This window comes from Cetorhinus maximus, chromosome 6 (genome assembly GCF_964194155.1).
Source record: "Cetorhinus maximus chromosome 6, sCetMax3.hap1.1, whole genome shotgun sequence".
Lineage (NCBI taxonomy): Eukaryota > Metazoa > Chordata > Chondrichthyes > Lamniformes > Cetorhinidae > Cetorhinus > Cetorhinus maximus.
Window position 1 is genome coordinate 88,001,778 of NC_135884.1, and position 26,534 is coordinate 88,028,311.

Sequence of the window (26,534 nt, forward strand, 5' to 3'; positions counted from 1 at the left end):
CTGTGGGGATAATCTGTATGTATCAGGATGTTGTGTTTTAAAGTCCTTTCTTCAGCAGAAGCTGAGGAAACCCACAAGGGAGAAGGCCAAGCTGGAGGCAATAACAAGCTAAGTTAAAGACAGACAATTTGGGGTCTTGTGATCATGAAGTTAGATTGAAATGAGGACAGCACAAAAAGATTTAAAGAAATTAGAACAAAGGATATGGGCAAGTTATATTTGGGCTTCTTAATAAAGTTCACCTGAATTGCCTGTCGGCCTTGCTGTGCATCCGCTAACAGCTGTAGGGTAATTTCTTTGGAGTCCTGTACGGCATCCTGGAGGTAGACAAAGCTGTGCCCTACGTGACGGCTCATTGTGCATTCTCGACAAATCGGGACAGTGCAAGTATCACAGTACAGACGCATCACCTGGAAGAGAAGAAAATCATCAATGTCAGTTAATTTAAGTTAGGGTATCAGACTAAGCTGAAGTCCAGCTTAACATTGTGAATCAAAGAAACTGGTTTTGACCAGAATGGAGAAAACTGAACTACTTATAAAAGTAAAACAGTTTAAATTTTTCTGTAGGAAAAAATATTTCAGAATGGATATAGAAAACGTGACGCTATTTATCCCAGTACTCATGGATTTTTCAGCTGAAACAATATTCCAAATTTATTTCACAGTATGGCTTATCATAGGTGCAATACTATGTCTTTAGGAGCAAATACACAGGCATGCTTTGGCTCCCAAGGCCAATGTAGTAGCTAGCGTGGAAGACCTAATCCGAGGTTTCCATTGTTGCTGCTCTGAACCTGATGCTAAGAAGATTATAATTGCTCTATGATCAGTCCCTTGTTTCCCTGTGACCCATTGGCGAAAGTAAATAGTCTTCAATTAGCACTGTGCAAAGAATATCAAAGAAAATATCACAAAAACCATGCCTGGGACAATCATGGGCATCAACTAACTTCCTACCACTCAACTGCAAACACCAGGATAAATTTCCAGAAGGCATTTGACAAGGTGCCAAATCAAAGGTTATTACACAAAATAAGAGCTCATGGTGTAGGTGGTAACATGGACAGAGGATTGGTCAGCTGACAGGAAGCATGGTGTAGTGATAAATGGGTCATTTCCAGGTTGGCAAGGTATGACGAGTAGAGTGCCACAGGGATCAGTGCTGGAGCCTCAACTATTTACAATTTACATCAATTACTTAGATGAAGGGACAGAATGTATAGTTGCTAAATTTGCTGATGACACAAAGATAGGTAGGAAAGTAGGTTGTGAAGAGGACATAAGGAATGTGCAAAGGGTAGACTCTATCATGGTAGACAGATTCTTGACTAACAAGAGAGTCAACGGTTCAACGGTTATCAGGGATATGCGGGAATGTGGAGTTGGGACCATGATCAGATCAGCCATGATCTTTTAGAATGGTGGAGCAGGCTCGAGAAGGCAAATGGCCTACTCCTGCTCCTAATGCATATTATCCTTGGTTAAACATTAGGTCATATGAGAATGAAGAAATATGTTTGAATACCTCAAATTGTTCATATGGTTTGTGAAGTTATCAACAGTTATAAAGCAGAGTGAAATGCATGACTCATTTGTCTGCACACAAGACATATACAGATTGTGAAGGGAAACAGGGAAAATGCACTCTGAATGAACACCAAAAATGAAAAGCTTGCAGAAAGTGATAGGTGGGGCACCAAAGCTGTAGCATCTTCAGTAACAGATGTCATATTTACCTGGAGATATAGACTGGGACTGAAAATCCTACATTTAGTTCTTACCAACTTAAGTCTTATATAAATATCTAGGTTCCCCTTTACTTGTACAATTTTAAACAGGTTTTCTCAGGTCAAATAACAACTAATTTCTCTGGGTTGACAGCAATACAATCTTTATCAAGGCAACAGGAAATGTGGCATTTATCATGGGTCTGGATAGAACTTAAACATCACAAAACTACAGGCAGAGGATTTGAACATCACTAAATGATTTGCACCATATTTCAAATGGGTACCTCAAGCAATATATATTAATTTGTATATATCATCTTTCATCAGTCAGTTCCAAAATATTGCAACAAAACTATTTTTTTTACTTTAAGACAATGAATAATCACTCCTGTAAACATGCAGTCCACCTTCCTATAAGCTGGTTGCACCTTATGTACCCATCAATAACCATATGCAGGCCTGCCAGTACATGCAAAGGATAGTATTGTTCCTAGAGAGAACTGCTTCAGCGTATAGACTGGCAGCATTCAGGAAGAGTAGTCAAAACAGAATAGGCCTTAGTCAAAGTTTTCCATACATTTAGCTGTGAAACACTTGGGCTTTTAGAGTCAGTGGTTAAAATAATAATAATAGCTCAATTTAACCCAGTCCACCAACTGAAAAGACACAATCATGTGTTTCAAGATACAACTTGTTTCAATGCAAGACAATTGGTTTCATATTCCTGCCCGACTTCTACACTGTCTCTGCAATTCTTAGTATAAATACACAAGACTGCTTCAAACTAAGTTCATTCAAACCCATTTGGGGTCATCCTCCCAGAATTTCATCCCTAACGTCCTTCTAATTGCTTCACAAAGAAATGCTTCTTGATGCCAATCATAATTTTGTTAACATAACCCTCACCTTGCTGCTACACTGTACCTAAACACCAGAAAAAAATAAACCCAAACAATATCCATGTATAAAGGTCTGCTTAGAGATTTTAGACAAAATCATCAAGCTGTTTGTTCCTCATAGCTCTTCCCTCTGACGTGGATTAGCATAATGCTTTCTTTTGCATAGCTTCTGGAGCCTGGATGGCCACAATTGCAGTCATCCAGATACAGCTAGAAAAGGGCACTACAGAATTTCAGCATAGGTTTGAACGCAATCAAATCAGGCAATATAAATTGAGCTATTCACTTTGTTACAGATAAATGTCATGGTTCTGATAACATTCAGATACTGGCTATGCTAACTGAATTGTTGGAGAGGGAATGAGAAAGGAAATGAATGCAGACAGAAAAAAAATTTCAAGTTCTGCATCAATGATCTTTCCAGCATTTCCCCATAAGAACAGAAGACCAGATACACACACCTCCTTAGTTCAATTTAACTTGATGCAGAAGTCTCAGTACCATTGTACAGACATGATTGTTATCCAGATGGATTCCAGACTAGCACTGCCAAACTGGAAATCATAGGTTTCAGTGTGCTGCTTGCTCTCTCAAATACTTGTTGCTACTCTTGTCAGATCCACTGGGCTCTAGAGATTGCCAATGGTAAAGGTAGAACACTTTTAGTGATGTAAATCTGAGCTCCAGATTTTCCTAACTCGATAGTGCTACTGACTGCACCTGGAGGCTATAGCACCTATCCCTTGTAAAAATCACTTACCCTCTGCTCAAGAAGCATTTTTGGTAGTTTCCATGTCACAATCTCTTAAGTCTGCTGCAGCAGAGAAACATGGGATTCTTGCCACTTACTCCTGCCTCAAGTCTGCACTGATAGGATCAATAGATTTGACAGGGTAGATGCCGAGAAAATGTTTCCCTTGGCTGGGAAATCTAGAACCAAGGGTCAGTCTCAGAATAAAAAAGGGGTCAGCCATTTCAGACTAAGGCGAAGAGAAACTTCTTCGCACAGAAAGGTTGTGAATCTTTGGAATTCACAACCCTGGAAAGCTGTGGATGTTCAGAAATTGATCTCCTCTGAAAAACAGGCGGTCGCACATCGTCAGGCCAGGAGTCAGATTGAAACGAAGATTTATTTGCAAATTACTTAATATATAGTGATGAAATACAATAAAACAATGGCATAAATATATAGAGGTCACTTGCATTAAATGTATTTCAGTCAAATAATCTAGAGGATTTTTATATGCCATTTTCTTTTGTAGACATCCAAGTGAGGTTCCTATAGCTACATCACAGGTGGAGTATATTTATCCCAGGCCCAAAACCTTTCAATACAGCAGAGTTCACTGTGTATGGGATGTCTGAACATGGTAGCCCAATCTTGCCTTAATTATCACATTTATTCTCATTTGAGAACAAAACCTTTCCGTATTTGCTACCTTAAACATTAAAGCAACAAGTGGCTTCCACACCTCCATCTTGGAATTGGGCAAGGGAAGTCAACTTTAATTTCAACTTCTTCAACACATGACACAAAAGAACTTATCTGTTTGACAGGACAAAACCCCTTTTATCTCGCACAGCACTGTATTTGGTGACATTCAGCAGAACCAACTGACAACAGAAGAAAAGGACGTCAATCCCCACTGCATTAACACAAGGCAAAGGCAAACCTTAGCCTCTCGAGAAACAGGATTTCTATCTTAAGTTCTGGCTCTCTGAACTGTTCCTTTGTTCTGCATCTTTTCTGTGAGCATCAACTCATGCTGACGCACAACTCCAAAGCGGACCAATTCATCTCCATTATCTCATCTAAAGAGCAATTCTTCATACATCAGCAACTTATATGACCAAGCCTGATCTTGTCCTCACCAATGCGTGTAGGCATTAATTTCAGTTGCTGTGGAAAACCATTCATTTCTTTCTCTAAACACCAATTCCACATAACTACGACCACCCTGCCTGATATCAGCTAACCAGCGCAGACCAGGATTGAATCCTCAAACAAGCTAAGGGGAAAATATGGAGCTGTAAAAAGCACTGGTGAAAAGCATAGATATGCAAAAACAATGGGAAGGCAAATCCTCCTGTTAAAAACCCTATGAAACTCTGATACCTTATGTCTCTTCAGAACAATTCTTCAAAATTCTCAGCCGTCTTCTATACTGGTATGCAGTCCACTATGCCCTCAACTGGCCCACAAAACCAAATTGGAAAAAATCATCCCTATAACTGAAATCATTTATACTAAACCCACTGAAAAGCACGAGGACTTTAGAGGCATTCAAGCCATTTACCCACAGTCCAAAAAAACTTCATTTCTTTAAATACTTTCAAGGAACACAGCAAGGCTACCAACTAACCAGGCAGAGTAAAATCCTGTTTTGTATGGAATTAACATACAAAACAAAGGCTCCATTTCCATTCAGATTCTTCTTGGAGGAGGGGGTGGGGGGGGCAGTGGGAAGAATAGGAAACATGATCAGGAGGTCAAGAGAATCACCTTTCACTCCCTCCTCAAGCAGTACAGCAGAGGAGCATATGCTAAATGCCTCAATGAGACCACTGCAAAGAAAATGCTAAGTTCATGAATAGCTCCTCTGGTGGTCACACAAACACACCTCTTTCTTTCAGCTTCTATTTAAAAAAAACAGATGAATATAATGGAATACCATGCTTCTGAAATCTAACACTGCAGCAGCACAACTGAAGGGGTGGGGGGGAAACCATCCTTTCAAAGTGCTAGCGAAATGGATCAGACACAGAATTCCACATCCATATGAAATGCTGTTAATTCAAAACTATTATTCTGAATAAATAAAAGAGGCTGTCCCAAATGGATATGTGCATTTTACTTACTTTGCAGTAAACAGTACTAGGTCACTGTTTATTGTATCAAATCTGAACAATTTATAGGTGACATCACCTCAGTGAGAATATAAATTCCACTGTGACACACAGTGCATTTGATTTAAACTGTTTGAACGAAACATCCTAAGGTGCTTCACAAGAGCTTTATAAAACAAAGGGTGGCATCCAGCCACACAAGGGGATATGTTAGGTAGTACAATTAAAAGCTTTGCCAAACAGCAAGGTTTTAAGGAGTGTCTTAAAGGAGGAAAATGAGGTGTAGGGAGGGAATTTCAGAGTTTAGGGCCTAGGCAACTAAAGGAATGATCACCAATGAGAGCAACTATAACTAGAGGCCAGAATGATATAAATCCAGATCTCTGAGGTTGTGGGGTTGGGAGAGATGGGGAAGTTTAGAGGCTTCCTAATCAAAACTATGCTGCAAATTGTCTAGATGTTTCTTCATGAAATCATTTCTATATATTCACATTTTACACACTATAAACTTGCAACTTTTGGTATAAGTGATTAAATTCTTCTAGTTAATAGTTGTACAGGTAGATACAGTACCTTGTTCGCAAGCTTTTACGGCAAACATTGATGGATTCTATTAACAATTGCTTCCAAGCCAAAATAGTCCCATGTGCTTTTCATATCAACTTTAAACAAGCTTCGCAAGCAGAATCATTGGTCGGTTCATTGGCTTGGTGATATATACCCAACTTGAATCCAACATTTCAAAAACAGTGAACAATTTTAAAAATGAGGCAGTTCATTATTTTATATTTTCTCCACCTCAATGTATGCCATTGGCATAAGTAGTTCACAGGAATCTGCCAAACACTGGCTCTTGAACTGTAGCATAGGCAGCATAAATTCAAATGGCACTTATCCAACATCTATTTTTTGTAGAACTCCATCACTGGTAGAGAGATACATACCCTGAATCTGTTGTGCAACTGATGCATTTTGCCTGACAAGTGGGTATTAACATTTTAGAGACCGGGGCTTTCGAAAAATCCAGGTCAAACATCAATGCATTTGTTGGAAACAAATACTGTACAACTAAAGTTTATTAGCTACTTAACAGTACGTGGATACACAATTCAATTGGTCAGTACAAGTGGCAATTACTTGTAAAGAATTTAATGCAGCGTCTTCAATTGATTTGCTATTAAAAAGAGAGCTGGGCCAGAGAAACAACGTACAGTTGCCTAATCATTAGAAAACTCCCTTTAGCAAAAATGGGTTGCTTCACTTCTGTTTAAAGCAAATTCAACCAGTGCTATTTCACAGAGATGGTCAATTTCATTAATCCAGGCTATCTTGCTCCAGCAATAGGAAACAGGGGAAAGAAAACATTTGAAGTGCCTAGTTTCTTCACCATATTTACAAAAGGAATATAGTCCTGATCTACCTAACAAGTAAACTTTATTTTTCAGCACTTCACTGTCTTGCTACCTTCCCTTCATATTTCTTTAGCATTAGCATCACTGAATCCTCCATTAACATTGTCAGGTTCACCAGTGACCAGGAACTGAACTGGAACATGTGGCTACAAGAGCAGGTCAGAGGCTGGGAATTCTGCAGTAAGTAACTCACCTCCCTACTCTCCATCCACCACCTTTAACATTCGCCCCCTCCACCATCAGCAAAACAGTTGTCTACAAGGCTATGGGGCCAAGAGCTGAAAGCGGGATTCAGCTGGATAGCTCTTTTCAGCCAGCGCAGATATGGGCTGAATGATTTTCTCTGTACCATACATTTTCTACGTTTCTATCTACAAGAATTGCAACCAAGGCTTTTTTGGCAGCACCTTCTAACACCGCAAAGAACAAGTACAACGGGTACATTGAAACACTGAACTCCCAAATCACACATCACCCTGACTTTTAAATATATCAGTGTCCCTTCAGTGTTGCTGCATCAAAATCTTAGAACTCCCTAACACACTCTCATAGGCAGTCCCTTGGGATAGAGGACAACTTATTTCCACTCCGGTTCAATGGATTCAGAGACAGCTGAAAGTCCAATGCTCAATCTGCACAGACTCTGCCATAAACTGGGCAGGTAGTGCTTGAAGTGTCGAGCCTCCTGTATGTCATGTCTCACTTAGGGCAGCAATGTCGATGTCATTGGGCTATGATGCCGGTGTGGCACTCGGGCCTGGGTGTGAGTTTTCTGTAAAAACATGATTGTTACATTTACACAGTATAATTCCACGAAGCTCAAGAAAATAAAAGGACCTTTCTATTGCACAAATTGACATTCTTGACTCCATTCCCAATAATGAAATTGTAGTCAGTGATTTAAGTTTGGAGAGCAAGAATTGCCTCAATATAGTTTTATAACAATACAGCAAACAAATCTAATTATTTTATGGTTCCGATGTATATTAAATATTCCATGAAGCTTTTAAAGCCTTGGCTTCCCTAATCTGTCAACTGAAGTATGTGTACACAATTCGTCACTTGGACACTTGCCAGTTTAAGTTACCGCTGGCAACATCCCAGCTGTTAAATATTACTGCATCAAAACCCTTCTGAACCACAACATTGACAATTTGTCAACAAAGAGTACTGATGAGTACAAGCTGATTTGCAAAGATGAGGTTTATTGGCAACACACTTCATGAGTTGGTTTAGCTCAAAACAAGAGATTAGGATTACTTCTGCAACCTAAGTCACCTGCTTTTTCAAATTCAGGTACAAATTGGTTCCAGGTTAAGTCCTAGAGGTAATGTCACTGGACTAGTAATCTAGAGGCCCAGGCTAATTCTCTGGGGACACATGTTCAAATCCCACCATGGTAGCTAGTGGAATTTAAATTCAATGAATAAATGTGGAATTTAAAGCTAATCTCAGCATTAATAACCATGACAATAATCATCTGGCTCATTGACATCCTTTAGGGAAGGAAATCGGCCATCCATCTCTGGTCTGGCTCCAGATCCAAGGCAATTTGGTTGGCTTAACTGCTCTCTGCAATAGCTTGTCTGAAGGGCAATTAAGGATGGGCAAAGGCTGCTGGCCTTGCCAGTGATGCCCACATGCCATGAAAGGATAAAAAGACAAACATTTCTGCAAGGTAAAATGTGAACAGAGGGCATGAACAAAGGGTATAAAGCTGATGTCATTAGTGTTTCTATCCAACTGACCAGATCCAACAAAATTGGAAACCTCTCTGGTTCAATTGCAGGCCAATGGGCAATATTTACAACTAAAAACTTATGTTTAAGTGCTGCAACTTTTAAAATTGTATTAATTCAGATCAACTTAATTGAAATTCAGAACTTCGTAGGTGACAGTTGATTCTAATCAAGTTATTTTGATATGTCAGCCCCAACGAGTGACATCCAGTGAAGATGCAAGTGTACAGCAATTACATTATCACAAATTGGTGGGGTGGAAAAGATGAGGAAAGGCTGTCCTGAATATATATATTTTAAAATTGTGTACATTACAATTGAGCTCCTTTCCGAAATCCACTATGGCGCCACTTCACGAACTTCTTCCATGGGGAGAGCTTTTTCCCCAGTGGATGTCAAGAAGGTCCCAAGTTCAATCTCTGGCATGTGCCAAGTAAGGTGACCTCAGTTAAGGCAGAAGTATTGAACAACAATATTTTCCTCAAAACCCTGGAACATATGTACATGTGTGGTGTTGGGGGAGGAGGAAGGGAAATGGTGGGGGGAGACAGATTTCCACATGGACACTGGGTGAGCTGAGGATCAGAATTAGCCATAGCTTGAGGCACAAAAGGACTTCCAAAACCCATGGCACTGCAACCTGGTAGGAATTAGATTTTAAGCAAAGGGGGCAAACAAGCACGTGAACAATTTCTATCAGACTGCATTTGCTGCCATCACAAGTCACTCACCGCACATGCAGTCAAAGTGCTTCAGACATCACTGCCGTGATATCACAGGTAACTGCTTGCATGCAAAGAAAACTTTGATGCTTGCCGATCCCTGCGCCATCCCTTGCCGTTTTGCTTGTCGTCCCCCCTCACCTTGATGCACTGCTCCTTTAAATAGCAAGCTCACCATTCACTTCCTTTCCTGTCTGAAAGGCAACAGCATGAAGGCCACCAGAATACACTGAACAATGCAAGCCAGTGAAAACTAAGCACATATGGCAGTGTATACTGCAGTGGACAGTTGGAAAGCTATGAAAGGCGAGCAGGGATCAGAAAATAAAAGCCTTCATCTGGATCGATCTGTTCAAAGCTTTCTAATGCTTTTTCTGCTCCTCTTTCCTTTCCTCCCTCTGGTAGTCGAACTGGAGAAACTCTTCATAAGCTGAAGGATGTTCTCAGGTGTTCATTGATAAGAGCTGTTTGTTTATTTAAATAATTATCCACAACTCCATGTCTATACAGTATGAACGCCTGGTTAGCATGTAAGTGCAGGCTGCTAGCATAAGATTTTATAAAATTTAGCATACTCTCAAAAACCTTCCAAGTTTCTCCTTTCTCTTGAGGTTGCTGATTGACCATGGAGTGGTCAGCTGCTCAAGAACTCATTCAGACCATTTGGCATCCTGCTTCATCGCTTGCACAAAAGCCTGGCTTTACCTGATATATATTAAATGGTCTAGACCTTGGTGTGCAGGGGACAATTTCAAAGTTTGCAGATGATATGAAGCTTGGGAATGTTGTGAACTGCGAGGAGGATGGTTTGGAACTTCAAGAGGGCATAGACAAGTTGGTGGAGTGGACAGATAGGTGGCAGACAACGTTCAATGCGGAGAAGTGAGAGATGATGCACTTTGGCAGGAAGAATATGGACAAGCAATATAAAATTAAGGGGTGAAATTTTGAAGGGGGTGCAAGAGCAGAAAGACTTGAGTGTATATATGCATAGATTATTGAAGGTGGCAGGACAGGTGGAGAGAGCAGTTAATAAAGCATATATTATCCTAGGCTTTATTAACAGGGGCATAGAGCACGAGCAAGGAGGTTATGCTGAATTTATAGAAGACATTCGTTAGACCACAGCTGGAATATTGTGTACAGTTCTGGGCACCATATTATAGGAAGGATGCGAATACATTGGAGGGAGTGCAGAAGAGATTTACAAGAATGGTTCGAGGGATGAGAAACTTCAACTATGAGGATAGATTGGAGGCACTGGGGCTGTTCTCCTTGAAGAGAAGGAGGCTGAGAGGAGATTTGATAGAGATGTACAAAATCATGAGGGGGCTGGACAGAGTAGGTCGGAAGAAGCTATTCCCACTCGTTAAAAGATCAAGAATGAGAGGGCACAGGTTTAAAGTGATTTGCAAAAGAAGTGTGATGTGAAAAAATCTTTTTCACACGAGTGGTTATCTGGAATGCGCTGCCTGGAAGTGTGGTGGAGGCAGGTTCAATTTATCAAGGTATTCAAGAGAACATTATTTCAATTCGAATATCATCTAATGTGTCAGGGTACGGGGAAAAAGCACAGCAACGGCACTAGATCATAATGCTCGTTTGGAGAGCTGGTACAGACATGATGGGCCAAATGGCCTCCTTCTGCACTGTTAAGATTCTGTGGAGGGGAAAAAAAGGAACCATTCTAGCTGACCCTAATCATGTTTTCATGTGATAGCCATGCTTTTAAAGAGGACTGATCTGAAATTCACTTCCTGACCCTTCCTTAGCCAGAGGACACACAGTAATTGGTCATGTTGGGGAGGAGGGGGGAAATCAAAGCAGGAGCATCTGATCACTTACCCAGTGGCCTCTGCTTAGAAGCACAAACCACGCAAATCAAATAAGGACCAGAATGGACACAGCTGGGATTTCTCCTACCCCACAAAACTAAATAGCTTACCAACAAACTCTCATACCTAATATATCCTTACAGGCAGCTCCACCATCTCACAGGAATATATTCTCTATCAAACTGCAGTCAAAGAAAAAACAAATCTCAGGGCAAGAGATAAAATGCCAATGCTCCTCACTCAATTAAAAATTGTCCCAAGGAATGAGACTGCGAGACTGCATAGCTCATATAACTACTAAAGAACAGCAAGCCTTACTCCTGCATTTGGTATGCCAGGTTTAATCAATTTGCTGTTTTCCTTCCATTTATTTTGTATTTTCAGTATTTACAACATTAACTGATTAGAATTTCAATCGGTGAATTGCAAATCAGGTGGTGAAAGGAAGAGGGGACTTGGTGAAATTCAAATCACTCGGGAAATGGTACTGAGCAAATTGATGGAGCAGCAGGCTGGCAAGTCCCTGGGTCCCGATGGATTACGTCCTAGGGTCTTAAAAGAGGTAGCTAATGAGGTAGTTGATGCGCTGGTGTTAATTTTCCAAAATTCTCTAGATTCTGGAAAGTTCCAACAGACTGGAAAGTAGCAAATATAACCCCTCTATTCAAGAAGGGAGGCAGAAAACAGGAAGCTATAAGTCAGTTAGCTTGAAGTCTGCTGTGGGGAAGCTGTTAGAATCGATCAATAAGGAGGTTATAGCTGGGCACTTAGAAGAGCTCAAGGCAATCTGAAAGACTCAGCATAGTTTTGTGAAAGGAAGATCATGTTTAACCAATTTTTTGAAGGAGTAACATGCACAGTGGATAAAGGGGAGCCTGTAGAATTACTGTACTTGGACTTCCAGAAGGCATTTGATTAGGTGCCACGCCAAAAGTTATAATGGAAAATAAAAGCGCATGGTGTAAGAAGTAACATATTAGCATGGACAGAAAATTGGCTGCTGGCAGAAAGCAGAGTGTATGCATAAATGGGTCTTTTTCGGATTGGCAGGTTATGACGAGTGGAGTCCCACAGGGGGCTGTGCTGGGAACTTAAGATTTACCTCAATGACTTAGATGAGGGGAGTGAAAACATGATAGTTAAATTTGCAGATGAGACAGATAGGTAGGAAAGTATGCTGTTAAGAGGACACGAGGAGGTTGCAGATGCATATGGATAGGTTGAGTGAATGGGCAAAGATCTGGCAAATGGAGTTTAATGTGGGAAAATGTGAAGTTGTTCACTTTGGCAGGAAGAACAAAAAAGCAGAGTATTATTTAAATGGAGAACGGCTGCATAATTCTGAGGTGCAGAGGGATCTAGGTGTTCTAGTACGAGTCACAAAATGTTAGTATGCAGGTACAGTAAATAATTAATAAGGCTACTGGAATGCTATCCTTTATTACGCGAGGGATTGAACATAAAAGTAAAGATATTATGCTTCAGTTATACAGAGAATTGGTGAGACCGCACGTCAAATACTGTATGCAGTTTTGGTCTCCTTATTTACGAAAGGATGTAAATGCATTGGAGGTGGTTCAAAGGAGGTTTACTAGATTAATACCTAGAATGAATGGGTTGTCTTATGAGGAAAGGTTGGACAGGCTGGACTTGTTTCCACTGGAGTTCAGAAGAGTGAGGGGTGAATTTGATTGAAGTATACAAGATCCTGAATGGCCTTGACAAGGTGGACTTTGAAAGGATGTTCCCTCTCGTGGGTGAGTCCAGAAATGGGGGCACTGTTTTACAATTAGGGGTCGCCCTTTTAGGACAGAGATGAGGAGGATTTTTTTTCTCTCAGAGGGTTATGCAGCTTTGGAACTCTACCTCAGAAGGTGATGGAGGCAGGGCCATTGAATATTTTTTAAGGCAGAGGTAGATAGATTCTTGTTAGGCAAGGGAATCAAAGGTTATCAGGGTTAGATGGCAATGTGAAAATCGAAACAAGATCAGCCATGATCTTACTAAATGCGGAGCAGGCTTGAGGGGCCAAATGGTCTACTCCTGTTCCTATTTCTTATGTTCTTATCAACGTTTGCAGAATGCAGCCATCACAAGTTTATTGTGACAATCATTCTGTACTGTGGAAATTTCTTGCAAATAACTGGTGATTCTTCAGTATCCATTAAAAGGGATACTACAATTGGGGAATGATGCATTTCCATTTCGAGCACCCATTGTCATCACTAAGTCTTCCCAAGTTAGAGGTAGAGTAACATGTTCAGTGAATTAACCCTGTACCTCAGAAGCACATTTCTTAGTCCAATACAATTTCTTAACCACCCAGCCATTTACTATGTCTCTTTTGATGCCCAGGATTGTTAAGTTAATGCCAAATTATAGGCAATTCTGACTCAGGTCAAGGGCATTCCAGCCAGAGACTCATCCCAACAGCTGAAAATAGACTGAGCCCAAAATCCAGAGATGAAGCAACAGTATTATCACCCACTATACCATTTGGTGCCTCTTAGTAGAGATTCCTACTAGTAATTCAAAAAAGAAACACCAGTGTGCTGTAAATTTTGATTGAACCATAAATCTAAACAACAGTTCAACACTTAGAATGGTGGTAGGATGGGAAGAGAACAGGAGGTTGCAAGTGAATGAAAAACACAAGCAGTTACTCATACACTGCAAAATTTTACATTAACAATTGAGTTTTTAAAAATTATCTGACCACGGAAAACTACAACTGTGCGCATGAACAGCATGTTAATCCCAAGATCAATCTGGTTACACTATACATACAAGCAATGTTCTTTTGTTAAAGTTGTACTCTGGAGCACTGGAATAATGGCATCAAATGCAATCATATATTCTGCTGTGAAAACTGGACTGGTACAGTCCTTGAGAGCTAGGTCTTCCTATCCTTGTGGAGGGAAGGGGATAATTTAACAAGAGACCACAATAAATTGAGAGGAGATTTAAGCTGATGGCTGGTGGCTTTTTTAAAATTCATTCATGGGATGTGGGCATCGCTAGCTAGGCCAGCATTGCCCATCCCTAATTGCCCTTGTTCAGAGGGCATTTTAAGAATCAACGTATCGGCCAGAACAGGTAAGGACAGATTTCCTTCCCTAAGGGGCATTAGTGAACCAGGTGGGTTTTTACAACAATCGACAATGGTTTCATGATCATCATTAATTCTAGATTTTTTTTGGAATTCAAATTCAACCAACATGCCATGGTGGGATTTGAACCCAGGTCCCAAGAGCATTACCCTGGGTCTCTGGATGATTAGTCCAGTGACAATACCACTATGCCAATGTCTCCCCATAGATAAGTTGTTAGATATTTGTTGGATATGTTGTCCATTATATGGGAACTTTACATTAAAGCTTTTATTTTCTTAGGGTAATGTACACTTACTGAGCCACTCATACTGGCTCTTCCTAACCTCTAACTTATTCCTTGTCAGCTATTAATTTCTTGACGCAATTATTTTTTTCCCAGCATTTAATGCAAGTTCTTATGCCAGCATTCTATAATGCATCAAGCCCAACATAACTGACCTACGTTAGCACAACATGCCAACTTTAAAATTCTCAACCTTGCATTTAAACTCTCTAATGACACCATGCCTCCCATCTCCAACCTCCTCCATGCACATCACCCCATCCCTTCAACTTCTGACTCATGCACTGTAATTCCCTCCCTATAACTGATCCGCTTGTCTCTGCTCCTTTAAGGCCCTCTTTAAAACCTATTTCTTTGACTAGGTTTTTGACAAAGACAGGAGTCAGAGACAAGCTAGATCCTGTCCTTATCCAAAGTCACTGGATAGGAATCAAGAACACCCTACTTGCTTTTCCCTTCCATAGCACCAATTCAGTTATAGCACCCTCAGCTTCAAATGTCCCCTTCCTAAACAGTAAGTTTCAAGCAATGAAAGAATTAAACATATTAAACTCCAAGATCCAATCATTTATCAGGAAGCAGAAAGCAAGATTCAGTCCCATAAAACATAGTAAATAAGACCATCTGCAGCAAACCCATTCCTCTCCTCCCCCTTGGATGCCTAGAGTCTTATCCTAAGCACACAATTCAAAGAAAGAGGCATGTTAAGGTCACATCCTCAGGAACACAAGGTCACCAGTGACAAAAAAAAGTGCCATGCATTAATAACAAATGGCAGAAAGGCATTAACAGCAGCTGCCACTCTAACAGTTACTTAGCCACTAAGTCTCTGAAATAATTAGAGGATACTCACATACAAAACACATTTGAGGGGAGATTGCACGCTCCATGTTGCTAGCTTTAGCTGGTAACATGGCTGTTTTACTAGTAATTTCATGATTACAGGTGCCACCCTTTTCTTCCTTTATCAAAAAATAGAGACCTACTTGCTTGACAGTTTGGAACGGGAACTATGAGAAAAGAAGAAAAACTATTCTCCCATTGTAAAACCGCACACTCAATACAAAGACACTCTGGTAGAGGAGGGGGGGGAAATTTGGCAACATATTTCAAGAGAAAATAAGATGAGGTAGCTGAGTAAAGTCCTCTCCTGTTCACTCTTCAATAAAATCTTTGACTCATGACTGCAATATTAACAACTTATGGTGTAGAGCGGTGTCTAATTAAATTCCAGCTCAAATTACTGATTTTCAAATACAATTAATTCCACACTTCCCATGAGACCCTGAACAGAATAACTCATCATGAAATGCATTGGATTGGAACGTCTAATCTTCAGCGAAGAGTTGAGACATTACATTACTATACTGTCCTCTACCATACATGCCTAAATTCTTCAAGCTTCACACTAATATATTTCCTTATTTCTCAATTATACAGTCCACCACCATAAATCCAGGTTCAGCTCTCCAATTTAAGAGACAGAGTTACGAAGCCACTAATTATACTGGCAGGTAAAGCCAACAGTTTCTCAGGTCAATTTTCTTGAATATCTACTCACTACAGAAAATTAAATGGAAACGTCGCCATCCAATGTCTGCATCAAGTCACTAGGTCTAGTATTCAGTCTTAAATTCAAAACTTTCCTTGCTGTATGAGTTTTCTTCCACTTCCTGCAACACCTATACCTGTGGCCAGAGGCTGTCCCAACACTAATTTGACAGGTCCTCCCAAAACTGGGCTTTGAGGCAGCCCAAACTAAATTTTATTCAGGTCACTTACACGGATAAACTTTTCCTCTATCAGCCCAAATTCTATATTGGGACCATAAAGCTAAAAGGACGATTGCCTGCAACCTTTGAACGATATTATTTTCTGTAAGGGACATTTTAAAATAATTTCTACAGCATGTGTAATTTGGCAGATCTTAGAGATAACTTCGAGGTGGTACAAGGGAGTGAGTATTTTGAAGAGGAAGGGTAAAGATTCCAGTCAGAGACCTATCTCAAATCTATACAGAATAGTCCAGTCATATTGGTACCAGCTCCTAACAGCTGATTACAAAATGAATTACAAAAGAGTGAACTGACCATCATGCAATGAAGGCTATCATGGAGCCAAAGCTTTGTGCTGCTTTTTTTAAAAAAAAGTGATTTGTGAATTTTCAAATGACATGTGAACTTTGTGCTCAAGCACATAAGGGGCCAGAACACTTCCCATTTTAGGCACCTAGTGTCGATATTATTCACTCTCCAAGATCAAGAACAACATACAATATAAATTCCCTTCTACCCATTTCTAACAACTTCAAAAAATGTGCTTTCAATGCCAGTGTGGCATTGGCTAAATTTGTACCAAGTTAAGACAGCTTTAGACCTATGTCAAGCTAATGGGAAAAAGTTGAAATAATGAACAAGCTGATGTTAGTACAAACACTTAAATCTAGTGATAAACACAATCAACATTACATTAACAATTCTAATGTTTCTGCATATAGAAAATGAGAAAAATTCTGATGGTAGCTCAGTGAATGTGCTTCACTTGTATGTTAACCCATACAAAGCTAGAGGATAAAGGTGATAGAGACCTGGTGTTTGACTTGACTGATCCTAGAATGGGGATAAAACCAGCCAATAGCCTATTCCTGAGTGTTTTCCAGTGATTTTTGTAAAAATTGGGTTAGTGGAAAAGAGTATAGTTCCACAAACACTAACTATCCTGCACTACTTCAACTAAGTGGTCATTATGAATACTGTATACAGGTGTCAGCAGGCTACGTATCCATGGTGGGGAGAAGGGCATCAATTCAGCCAGATCCTTTCCACAACCACCCCTTTTCCAACACAGGCAAGAAATCCCGGCTTTGCTAGATTCTCTCTCATACCCTTGATATGGTGTGGTGGGCCACAGTTCATGTGATAAAGGCACTTCCTCACTGCCATTGCCCAGGAGCTACAAGATTTTGATCCAGCAATTAAAGAATGGTGATATATGTTCAAGCCTAAATGCTATGTGACTTGGAGAGGGAGGTGTGTTTATTATTGGTAACTCAGCATCTTTTGTATCGAAGACTGACACAAAGTAACCAATCAATACAGTTGCTATATCCTGGGAGTCCACCAAAATCTTTTGGTAAATCTTTTATGGCTCTATCCAGCCTTTAACGCCTAATCTAGAAACATCCGACTCTGGTATGATAGTAAGTCCGATATTTACGCAGAGTTTTTTTTATATAAAAAGCTTGACTCAAGAATAAAAACCACATTGAGAGGATTACATGCGAAGTTGACCGAAACTCTCCATCCACTACCCTTAATGGGAGAGTAATTGAAATATTTTGGAGGATGGGTGGGGCAGGGGGTGGTGGAAATCAAGACAACAATCTCCTGTATACTCAATGCAATCAGCATTGTTTGCCTTTTTACTTACTTCACCTACATAAAAACGCTAAGACTTATAAGCAGCTCATATACACAGCAAATCTACACAAGTCACTGCTGGTAAGGAATACACATGGAATAGAGCTGAGTGTAAGCAATGGCAGTTAACCTGACTTGTGATGATGGAAAGCAGAGTATTATCACATGGGAACAACTACAATGCCGGGAGGGAAAAATTATGAAGGATACATTGTTAACTGATTCACAGGAATAAACCTATATATAGATTTCAACAAAAGGCCTCAAGCACAGCATTAAATTTAGTTCAGCACTATGGGGTCCCTCTTCTAAGCAATCAATAAAACTATACAGCTGCACAGCATTCTGTGGAGTATGGTCACATGAAGCAGATACTGCTGGAAATTAACAAAACCTTTAAATACTCAAGCTAACAAAAAAAGTCAAGCTCTGTCAAAATTAACAATATTCCAAATGTAAAAATCAAAGCACATGAAATGAATGAAGGTGGGTTCCCAACAAGTTCAGCACCAAGATAAGCTTAAGCCACATCACCCCCACGACATTTCCCAATTACACCACCATACAAGCCTGCAAGATTCCAAGTTTGATAAAGCCCTCCAAGCAAAGGGAGAAAACAGTTAGCCACCTGAAGTGTTTACTGTGGGTTAAAGACAAGATGCGGTCTAACTGCAATGATAGTTACCCCTTCCCACACAATCTACTACCACCAGGGTAAACCTATAAATTTATACACCATCTCACTGGATTTCAGAGTGCAAAATGCACTGTATTTTTTAAATTGAACAAAATATAAGAAATGTTTATATCCACCTCTTCTGAAGCCAACAACTTGGGTGTTGGAAGGATAAAGTCATCAGTCTTCCAGTATTTGATGAGTTAATCACACCATTTAGACAGGTAAAAAATGGTTAAGCATTGCCGGACCCAATCACGTCTTTACCAACAACCTGCAACAAGGACCATGAACAGGACAGTCTGCTCCTCCTCCACAACACCCACCAAAAACAAAATGCAACCACTTACCCAAAAAATTGGTCAGCTCAGTGCCTGCTCTTCGAGGCTACAGGCTACATCTCTCCACTATGCCAAGAACTACCGGAGGGCTGGGTTTTGTGTTTTCATCTTAAAGTGCCTGTGCCTCCCGACTGTAAATCTGCACAGGTAGCAGCTCTCAAGAGGTCTGCCAATGCTCGCAGTTAGTCATCAAGTAATGTACACCAGTGGTCAAAATACCTTTCCTTAACACTTCATCAATTCCACAGGTCAAGAACCCACAAGGCCAGTTCAAATTTTCATCAGGGTTGCTCTGTCCATTTCCCCAAACGGTGAAATGCTTGTCCTCTTAGAATCAGTGATTTCCAATGAAGCAACTTAACCTTGCTCATAGCTTTAAAATCTTGGGTATCTACTGACTATAATCAACAATTTTGCAACAAAAATGCCTAACACCACCCCAATCTAACAACCCACTTCCCATCGGACATTAAATTATGCAAGGTTCATGATCTCAAGTGAACACCGGAAAATCTTGGTCCTCAAATCGTGTGCCTCTTACCATTAACTTCACTCCCATCAGTGGCTACTCAATCACAAGCATTAGCATCGCCAAACACATCTAACAAAACCCGATCATACCCCTCAATCTCATTCACCCTTTCATCCCGAAGATGCATAGGAACACAGGAACAGGAGTTTGGCCCATCGAGCATGATTCACCAATTAGATCATGGTTGATCATCTCAATGCCATTTTCTTGCATTCTCTCCATATCCCTTATGTAGATGCTAACCATCTTCAAAAACCTTACCGTGACTTCAGGAAAGGGCCCCTGACTGCTGAGATGTTAGATCAATAAGGAATCATAGCCTGGTCTTATAAATAACCTGCTTCTCCCAAAAAATCTGATGAAGTTAAGAGCCTTTACATACCTTGTCCAAGTTGTTTTACATATGCAAGCAAAGGCAACTAGCTTTGACAGGTATCTGACCACCGGTTTGGTAAAACTGAGCTCAATACCATCCACACGATGTTACTTGTGAGCTTTCTACCTTTGGGTTGAAGGGCATCAATCCCCAAATAAACTTCCTAACCCATAAGTGAGGAAACTGTTTGAGACAAGATTCAAACTGCTTTCTCTTCTCCCTCCCTTACATTATATACTCCGTCATACTACCTTCACTTTTAGCTCACCACAAACAATTGGCATCAGATCAGAATAGTCAATGGGAGTTTGGTGTTGCAAATGTTTATCTCTTCCCTTTTAACGAAATACCAACCAAAATTATTTTCCACCAGGATTTTGCAAATGACACAGAAGTAAGAGTGTGCTTATCTATAGGCAAGTCTAGGGGATAGAGACAAATTGATCAAATGAAGTTTATACGGTCACAAGAAATAGGAACAGTAGGTCATTCAGCCCCTCGAGGCTGCTCCACCATTCAATAAGATCAAGGCTGATCTAACTGTGGCCTTAATTCCACTTTCCTGCCTATAAAGTTGACCCTTGGAGATCAAAAATCTGGTTCTTGGAGAAATGCAAAGTGATACATTGCAGAGGGATAAGGACATACAAAGGGTCAAACTTTACAGATCTTTGGGAGCTCAGATACAGATTCGTGACTCTGAGACAAGCTGATAAAGTTTTTATAAAAGTACAGAGGAAGATGCAATACTAAGTTTGCCTAAATCATTTGTTAGGCCAGTTAGAATATCATATTCAGTTTTAAACCCGCTTTCCTTTAGAAAGGATATCAAATCAATGGAGAGAGTACAAAAGAAATTCACTAAACCCTTGTCACTGGGATTATAGTTTTTTTGTAGCTGTTTTTCATTCAAATGAATCTACAGATTAATTCAAAATTGAGGTTTGATAATCTAAAGAAGCTGGAAAAACAATTTCTGATCAGTGACTCATCCAGTTTCTAGATCTAAAAGAGAGAAAGTAAGGGAGCATGAGAAAGAACTTACTTATAAAGTGCCTCTCATTGTCTCAGGGCATCGTAAGTCTTCACAGAGAATGAAGCACAGCAAAGAAGTCAGTGTTATAATGGGTGAAGCACACCAGCCAATTTGCACACAAGATCCCACAATTACATAAATGACCAGCTAATTTATTTTAGTGGTGGTGGGGGCATAAACATAGCCAGGACTCTCCTGCCCTTTTCTCCAAACATGGTTATAGGATCTTTTACGATCATCTGTGGAGACATCTCATGAAAGTCAGCACATCTGACAATGCAGCATTCCCTCAGTACTGCACAAAAGTGCCAGCCTAGGTTGTTTTCAAGCGTCTGAAATGGGGCTTGCATCCACAGACCAACTTAGAAGCCAGAGTGTTTGAACTGACACTCAAATGTCATTATAACATCAAAAGGGAAAATTATGGTTTTATTTTATATAAAAAATTCAAGGCTGATCTAAATTGTTAGAACGAAGTATAAAGAAAATCCACAATACATCTTCTCACTTGCCTTTAACAGCTACATTAAAGAAAAAAAAGGTGGCAGCTTATTCAGAAGCCTGTCCAATGGCTTCCCCATGTAAATTTCTATTATTTTCGATCAGAAAGGAGACACGAGATAGATTAAAACCCAGGCTCTGTTTTGAATGTGGTCCTTCCATTCATTCAGTTAGACCAGTGAACTCATCCCAAATCAGTGCAGCTCAAGTGAAAACAGATCTATATACGGTACTGACAACAATATTGATAGAATACCCTCACCCTCCAAGATTTCTATTCTTATCCATGTATTGTTCTGATCTTTTCTCAGTGGAAAAGAAGTTTGCTAATGAGACCAGAGTCAGGAATTAATTTGCAACTATGTAGCACCTCATCATGTCACTCAGGAAATTCCCCAAAGTAATTTGCATGTATTAAATTACTCCACGTCCTGTCACTGTTTGAGCCAAATGCAACAATCCTTTTGTGCACAAAGTCTAACAAACCACAGCAAGAGTGTTGGCAAGGAGTCCAGGAGAATTCACCACTTCAAATAATGAGAGAATAGAGCAGGCAGTTCTAACCTCTCCAGTTAGGATTACACTGGAATGCTGGCCTTGCTGTGAAATGTCACATATGTGAAGAATGCTACCCTCAAATTGCAACTAACTAGAAAGTTAAGAGAAAAATAGTAAATAAAACTGCGTGTGACAGAATGGAAATAAGCTGTTTTGTTAAATAGGAATTGAGCAGAACCTAGGCTCTGGGCTCAAAGAATATGTGGGCACACCCTACCCCCTTCCACTGAAACACAAATACGTAGTAATTTGCATGAAGCAACAGGCTCTTGGAATGTCTACGCACAACAAAAGTAAATCATATCACAACATTCCAGTTTCATTGAAATTTGATTCTGGAGTTGTATGCAGATTTTCTGCAGCCTGGAGAGTTTTACTGGGCACTGCTGAACAGGGACCCCATAGACCAATGTGTTAATCCATTCTGATGAGCATTGTGCACCATTAGAAATTTGCATCCTCTCTAAATGGCATTTAAAACTCTGCAACTCTTGGTCACCCATATGTATTAATACCAAAATTGTCACTTCTCCCCAACAGAAATTGCATTGTTTAACACATCATTAGATAGATTAAGCCAGAGTCATATCGTGTCTATTAGCTTTGTAACAAATTTGTAATTCTTAAAATTGAAGAAGTTTTGCTCCCCTGGATGGGAGGATCTCACTCGAAGTAGTCCCATATTCATAAAAAGGACTAAAAAAAATGAATGGCAACATTGACGCTTTCTGCAGGCTACTCGTAGGCGGTGCTGCCTTCATATTGCCACTTGAAATATCGGTTTGGGGGGGGGGGGTAAACGACAAAGCAAGCCCTTCGCTTACAGAATGCGAAACATGACCAGACCTAATCCCCTTAAAGTAAATCGCACACTTTGAGCCCGCCCAACAGCAGGCACCATTTTGTTTGCTGAAAAAACACTGCCCAGCACCCCTAGACTGGAAAGGGAGGACACATGTATGTATACACAAAACCAAAGGTACAAAAATCAGACATGTGAATTTCTCCAGAGTGCTGAATTAAAGCACTGCTGCCAACTCACGACATTCCCAGATTAATCGATACGCTATTGATATGTTGTGCAATCCTCACTGGGCAGAACATGAATGGACACAACACATTAACGAGTGATCAGAAACACAGGCTGTTACATTACAGGACTGAACAAGACTGCTTTGCTGCCGATACCACGTTTCCGAGGACACATTGTTACCAGGCTGCCGTACATGAGACTCGTTTAGCAAAACGATGCCATCGCGATGAAAGATACTTGGCGAGACGCCATACCATGGTTTGTGGAAACAAAATTAATGCTGCTCCCACCGAAAAAAGGCATACTTCCCCTAATTTAATGTAGCGCATTCCAGGATTAATTTTTTAAAATTCGTTAACACCCATTTGAATACACCGCCAGCCACACGTTAAGATTTATTAACCTATAGCCCCCGACTATATTGATCCAGATTTTGAAATATTATGCAATGATTTCACACGAAAACGTGAGAATTTTACTTAATTCAAACACGCAGACAAGGCAGCGAAGGCGTTAACAGCCACGAAGATGTAGAAAACTCGTGATGCTAAGCGAAATGTGTTATCGAAATATAAACATCGCTGCAACGAATGAAGTATCAAAAGTAATCATGAAAACCTATGGATTAGACTGAAGGTCGGCTGCAAGTCCGGTCAGAACACGTTGCCTCCAGATTGTTTCAATAAACTACAGGGCAAATTGAAAGGTAAAATGTAAAAAACAAACCCTAAACGGGCTTATTTCGAAATGTCAATAGTTACGTCTACGAGAACAGTTTAAAGGCTTGTGCGAATTAAAATGATCTGTGAACAGAAAATGGGGAAACGAGAACGCACCGTCATTTCACAAGCCCAAAACCTCCGACTTGAATCATAACATGATGAAACATATACAGGTCGAATTTTATACAATCTTAAAACCATATCAAGCACACATAGGAAGCAACTGTAATCTTTAAGTTAGGCTAAACACGCACATAATTTAATAGACCCTAAGTTTGCATTGGTGTTTCGTAGTCTTGGGTATTAAATCATAGAATACTTGGAAGAATATTAAGCCAATGTTACAGAGAAAACAAATGAATTGGGTACAAATGCTGAGCAACTAAAACTAACCAAAATTACGCGCGAATTAGAATGTATTTTATAAAATCTTCCAAATTAATTAAAACCCTCTGGATGCAGCCAATTAAAACACGAAATTTCTCAATTATAAATCAAAGTAGAATTTTTTTTAAACGGAAATCATGCAACTAATTAGAACGCGTTGCATTTGCCCCCACGCAATGAATGAAAACAGGTTGCTTTCTCTCCTAGGCAACGAACATGTTGCATTTTAACCCCATTCACCGAACGAAACAGGCTGTATTTTTTAACCAGGCAACGAACGAAACACGGTGTAGTTCAGCCCCATACAACTGAACACGTTGCATTTTAACACCAAGCAACGAACGAAACACGTTGCATTTTTTAAACTCCATGCAACAAACGAAACGTTGCATTTTAACCCCAAGCAACGAACGAAACACGGTGCGTTTTAGTCCCATGTAACAAGCGAAACATGTTGCATTTTAGCCTCCCGCACCAAACTAAACACGCTAATGTTTTAAACTCCATGCAACAAACGACACCCAAGCAACGAATAAAACACGTTGCATTTTAGCCCCATGCAACGAATGCATGTGCTCCCCCAATGCAACGAACGAATGTTGCATTTTTAACCCCTGCAAGAAGCAGGTTGCATCTGCATTCCCCCACCCCCACAAACCTATGCAACGAAATAAACAAGACTGTTTGAAACCAGGCTAGTAACGAATTAGCCAAACCTACTTCGTTGTCGTGTTGCTGGCAGTAGCTGACCCGTTCGTGTGTGAGCGGCAGGCTGGGGAAGGGCTGCTGGTTGTAGTGTTGCTGCTGCCTGAAGCGGTGGATGACATGCTCCTTGGTGAGGCGGACCCGCTGGTGGGCCCGCACACAGTGATCGCACAGATACTCGGCACAGTCCAGGCAGCGGGAGGTGACCGGGGAGCCCTCGTCACACGAGCTGCAGCCGGCCTGCGAGCTCTTGGGCCGGGCCCGGCCCCTACCGTTCCCGCCGCCGCCGGGCTCCAGCTCGTCCTCGGCCGCTGACACCACGTCCAGTAGGTTGTTGAGCAGCAGCAGCTCGGCTGGCAGCCCCTCGCTGTCGGCGGCCGGCATCAGGCGCTCGCAGATCGGGCAGCTGAGCTCGGCCGAGTTCCCCGAGCAGGAGGACGAGGAGGAGGAAGAGGACGAGGAGGACGATGAGGCCTCGGCCTCGGGGCCCGGACCGGGCCCATTCCCCGGTCGGTGCCGGTGAGCCGCCGACCCCCCGCCGCCGACCCCCCCTCCTCCTCGCCGCCGCCGGTGGGCCTCCAGGCAGGCCTGGCAGAAGGAGTGTCGGCAAGGCAGCAGGCGCAACTCCTCGGCCGGGCCTCCTGCTGCAGCAGCAGCGGGAGAGGGGGGAGGAGGCGGCCCGGCCGCCGGGTTACGAGAGCGCGGCCCCTGGGCCGAGGGGAGGCCGCGGGAGCAGCAGAGGCCGCACTGGGGCTGAGGCGGCGGGGCCTCGGGCCGGCTGGGGGCCTGAGGCGGAGCCGGGCTCGCCTGAGGCGGAGGTGGCGCCTGCTCCTGGCTGCAGAACGGGGCGGCCATGGCGGCGTCCGAGCGCTGGTAGCAGCGCGGGTAGAAGCGACCCTGGGCCAGCTCGGGCGGCCGGGAAGAGGGCAGCCGCTCGGCTTCCTCAGCGAGAACCGCTCCCCTCTGCAGCGACCGAGAAATCCACATGGAGTGGCCGGCGGGGGCTCATATTCCCCCTGGGGAGGCGCCGGGTGTGTGGGGGGGGGGGAATCGGGCAGGAGGGGGGTGGGTATCTCTCTCTTTATTGTCTCCTTGCCTACCCTCCCCAGTCAAATCTCTACTAGGCCTCTCTGCAATCCCCGGTGTTTCCTGGACCTCTTCCTCCTCCCCCCCGGCCTCTCTTCAGCTGCGCCTGGAGCCGCTGCCTCCCGTTGCTACCGCACGCTCCATCTTCTCGCACTTTCTCTCCGGGCTCCCGCCGCCTCTCTGGACGTCGGCCGAAGGGGGGCGGGGCTCCGCCTTACGTCACCGCGCACCCCTGCGTCAGGTGCGGAGGCGAAGGGGAGGATCTCAGCTCCGCCCCCACTCATTCATTCATTCATAATTTATTCCATTCATAAATCCGAGGAGGTAGGAGTGGGTTGGGTATCGTCCTACCTCTGAGTAAGGTTGAAATGGCCTGGCAAGCCACTCAGTTCATGGGCAATTAGGGATTGGCAACAAATATTGGCCTGGCCAGCGATGCCCACATCCTGTGAAAGAATAAATTTTGGAAATGGATAAATCTATTTTACGTAAGATTGGCCTGGAGTCTCCAGGAATTGAAGATCAATCTCCAGACACAGCTCTGTGCAACCCTGGAAAAAAATCATCGGAACATTTAAAA

At 41.7% G+C, this 26,534-nt stretch overlaps 1 protein-coding gene across 2 annotated transcripts in view; it reads right to left on the minus strand.

Annotated features, from left to right (window-relative positions):
* The window catches only part of trim71 (tripartite motif containing 71, E3 ubiquitin protein ligase), a 58,541-nt gene extending 32,406 nt beyond the window's left edge, over positions 1-26,135 (minus strand). For both annotated transcript variants that reach the window (XM_078543984.1, XM_078543983.1), the window contains exons 1-2: positions 24,884-26,135; positions 243-410 (exon numbers count right to left, since the gene is read on the minus strand). In XM_078543984.1, the coding sequence (XP_078400110.1) occupies positions 243-410; positions 24,884-25,855 (1,140 nt within the window). In that variant the 5' untranslated portion in view covers positions 25,856-26,135. The remainder of the gene's footprint in view (positions 1-242; positions 411-24,883) is intronic.
* Between the last annotated feature and the right edge of the window lie 399 nt (positions 26,136-26,534).